This window comes from Halyomorpha halys, unplaced genomic scaffold (assembly GCF_000696795.3).
Source record: "Halyomorpha halys isolate HHAL.00 unplaced genomic scaffold, Hhal_1.1 Scaffold1900.1, whole genome shotgun sequence".
Taxonomy (NCBI): domain Eukaryota; kingdom Metazoa; phylum Arthropoda; class Insecta; order Hemiptera; family Pentatomidae; genus Halyomorpha; species Halyomorpha halys.
Window position 1 is genome coordinate 67,424 of NW_027115134.1, and position 3,556 is coordinate 70,979.

Genomic DNA, 3,556 nt, shown 5'->3' on the forward strand with positions numbered 1-3,556 from the left:
GGCTCTGAGTGAGTTTTGTATAATTTTATGCTTGAAAGCTGATAATAGAGAACACTGGGGTCATGGACTAGCAAATCATTGCTTCGACCAAAAGGGTATTCGGGACCAATGTGAAGATCCAGATCTCTTAAGAGGGTGTGGTACGGTCTCAGCAGGCGCCATACCTCGTAGATTGAATAGTTTTGAAGATATCTTACAAAGTAAGAGATGGTTAAAATTTTTTAAAACAATGATAAATTTGTAAAGAGCCATATCTTATAAAGTAATGATTGGAAAGAGCACATTTTGGGCTCATATTTTATTTTCATTAAATAAGACAAGGACAAGATTTTTAGTAAGTTAAAAAATTTTGGAGTTTATTAATTTAGTAACTAGTGAAAAAATAAATAAAAAACTTGATATTTTGCAAGTGTATTCTTCTATGAATGTGACTGGACTTTAATAGGGGTATTCATGATGTTGTGTTAAATGTTTTACCATGTTAAATGTTATAGCTATAAGATTGTGAGCAGCCCTATTTGAAGTCATGTTAAACCTTAAATGCATGAGAGCCCCTAGCGGATTTTCTCAGCAACTTGTATAAGCCTTTATGTTTATAACCTTCCTTCCATAACCTCATGTTATTGTTTACTTCAGTTTTGATTTAAGTAATTAATTACAACATGCCTAGAGTGAGTGAAAAGTGGAATTTGTGTGAAAGTTTAGCTTATGAAATGAAATGAAAAAATAACTTTATTCTGGGACATATGTCCCCTAAGAATAATTACATGGTTCATATAGTGAGATTTTTATCTGGCGAGCGTTTACAAATTTTCAGATATTAGAATGAAATTACATTGTTTTTATTACTGTTTTTTTTCTCAAATGTATCATTAAAATTATCCATTCTGGTTTAATAGCAGGGATATGAATACCACAAACACACGAAAGAACTGAGCTGTCACAACAACAAAAATGGTCGCGATCTCAACTGGTCTATTGTGTGACGTCATTCTCCATTTAACAGACCAAGTAACAGACTCTCAGCCATGTTAAATGTTATTTCGTTTTACCACGGTAAAAGAAGGCAATTTTTTTCGATTTAACATGAGTTTTTCCATTTAACACGCTTTCACATGTTAAACCAAAGATCATGAATACCCCTAATGTTGTAATCTGTCAAACTCAAATATGTTACTCACGTTTATATGAAGTCTAAGTAAATTATTACATCCCCATTTCTACAGATATAGATAGGCACACTTTGACATCTTTAATAGGATGTGGAGGTTAGCCTTTTATTTTTCGATGCACATGAAGGTTGTCTCTTTCCTCAACATTCCAATCAATTAACTCAAAGGATAAAATAACAAATTTTAGGTTTGTGATAGCTTCCATAGCAACAAATGACTAATTATGCTTATCACAAAAAAATTAATCTAAATCATTAAACAAAAACTAAATGAAAGAAAGAAAATGAATATTCATCGAATAACTAAAAACTTATCAAAGTATTGATATTTGTTCTTTGAAAAGAAAAACTAATTACTAAGATCTAAAGAAAAATGAATTAAACTGCTTAAATTAACAAAGTTATAACTGAAACTTTCAATACAACAAAAACAAAATATGTAAAATAGAGAACAACAGGAATAATAAAAGCAATATTTCTAAGATATTAATTTTTTTTTTTCGACAAAATAAAAATATGTTGAATTAAAAGCATAAGACAAAACTATCTATATTTTTCTACATGCCTTTCAAACCATCAAATTTGGGTCAAGAATTTTTATTTTAAATTCATTAATCTTACACCCTAATGGTTAATAAAAGTAAGGTTGTACAGAACAATAAACTGCTTGATTCATTGATTATAGAACAGGTCAAGTGTTTTGTGGTTTCATAACCTTGAAAAACCATAATGGAAACTTCATTTAAAACATATATAATAATTAAACTTCGAAAAACAGTTATCATATTATAAGCAATACATTGGCAACAGCAATATACGTTATACATGCAGTGTTTACCACTGCTTATAACGTATCAAACATCAATTTATAAATACAATGTGGACATGATGAGACTTCTAGGCAGTTATATGTGTTTTTGAACTGCTTTGTATTGACAGTGAGAATAATGAAGAGACCTGTCGAATGTATGGAAGGCTATTATTACTGATTATAAGCTTCTATGTATTCGCAATGAGGCTAACTTAAATAACAAGCCATAATATGTGATTTTAATTGAGGAATATTTACTGCTCTATAGCTACAATGGTGGCATTGATAACGCTTCTCACAAGTATGTCTGGCCACGATGTGTTTCTTCAAACTTCCAATTCGAACTGTTTTATATTCACAATGAGGACATTGATAAGGCTTCACACCCATGTGACGGGCTGTTATGTGTTGATTTAAATAACCTTTTTTAACTGATTTATATTCACAATGAGGACATTGATGAGGCTTCTCACCAGTGTGACGGGCCATTATATGTCGTTTTAAATCACCTTTTCCAACAAATTTATATTCACAATGAGAACATTGATGAGGCTTCTCACCAGTGTGACGGGCCATTACGTGTTGGTTTAAATGTCTAAGAGTAACTGATTTGAATTCACAATGAAGACATTGATGAGGCTTCTCACCAGTATGTCGGGCCATTATGTGTTCCTTTAAACTTCTAAGATTAACTGACTTAAATTCACAATGAGGACATTGATGAGGCTTCTCACCAGTATGACGGGCCATTACGTGTGCATTTAAATGACTAAGACTAACTGATTCATATTCACAATGAGGACACTGAAGAGGCTTCTTACCAGTATGACAGGCCATTATGTGTCGATTTATAGTACTAGAATGAACTGATTTATGTTCACAATGAGGACATTGATGAGGCTTCTCAGAAGTGTGATGGGCCATAAAGTGTCTCTTTAAACTTCCAATTCGAACTGTTTTATATTCACAATAAGGACATTGATGAGGCTTCTTACCCATGTGCCGGGCCATTATGTGTTGTTTTAAATCACCTTTTCGAACTGATTTATATTCACACTGAGGACATTGATGAGGCTTATCAGCAGTATGATGGAACATTATGTGTTGTTTTAAACAACCTTTTCGAACTGATTTATATTCACAATGAGGACATTGAAAAGGCTTTTCACCAGTGTGACTGGCCATTACATGCTGATTTAAATGTCTAAGAGTAGCTGATTTGAAATCACAATGAAGACATTGATGAGGCTTCTCACCAGCATGTCGGGCCATTATGTGTCGATTTAAATTTCCGACATCAACTGTTTTATATTCACAATGAGGACATTGATGAGGCTTCTCTCCAGTATGACAGGCCATTGTATGTCTATTTAAAGTACTAGAATGAATTGATTTATATTCACAATAAGCACATTGATGAGGTTTCTCAAGCATGTGATGGGCCATTAAGTGTTGTTTTAAATAAACTTTTTTAACTGATTTATATTCACAATGAGGACATTGATGAGGCTTCTCACTAGTATGATGGGCCACTATGTGCTTATTTAAAGTACTAGGTCGAACTGCTTTATATT

General features: G+C 32.5%; 1 protein-coding gene across 1 annotated transcript; it reads right to left on the bottom strand.

The window, feature by feature from the left end:
• Nucleotides 1-1,688: 1,688 nt before the first annotated feature.
• LOC136795031 (zinc finger protein 420-like) lies at nt 1,689-3,550 on the bottom strand. The gene has a single exon (XM_067052212.1). The coding sequence runs from the start codon at nt 3,426-3,428 to the stop codon at nt 2,190-2,192; it is 1,239 nt and encodes a 412-aa protein (XP_066908313.1). The 5' UTR covers nt 3,429-3,550; the 3' UTR covers nt 1,689-2,189.
• Between the last annotated feature and the right edge of the window lie 6 nt (nt 3,551-3,556).

Excerpts from the sequence above, each read along its gene's own strand:
- LOC136795031 (XM_067052212.1), bottom strand. The coding sequence starts at position 3,428 with ATGGCCCATCACATGCTTGAGAAACCTCATCAATGTGCTTATTGTGAA.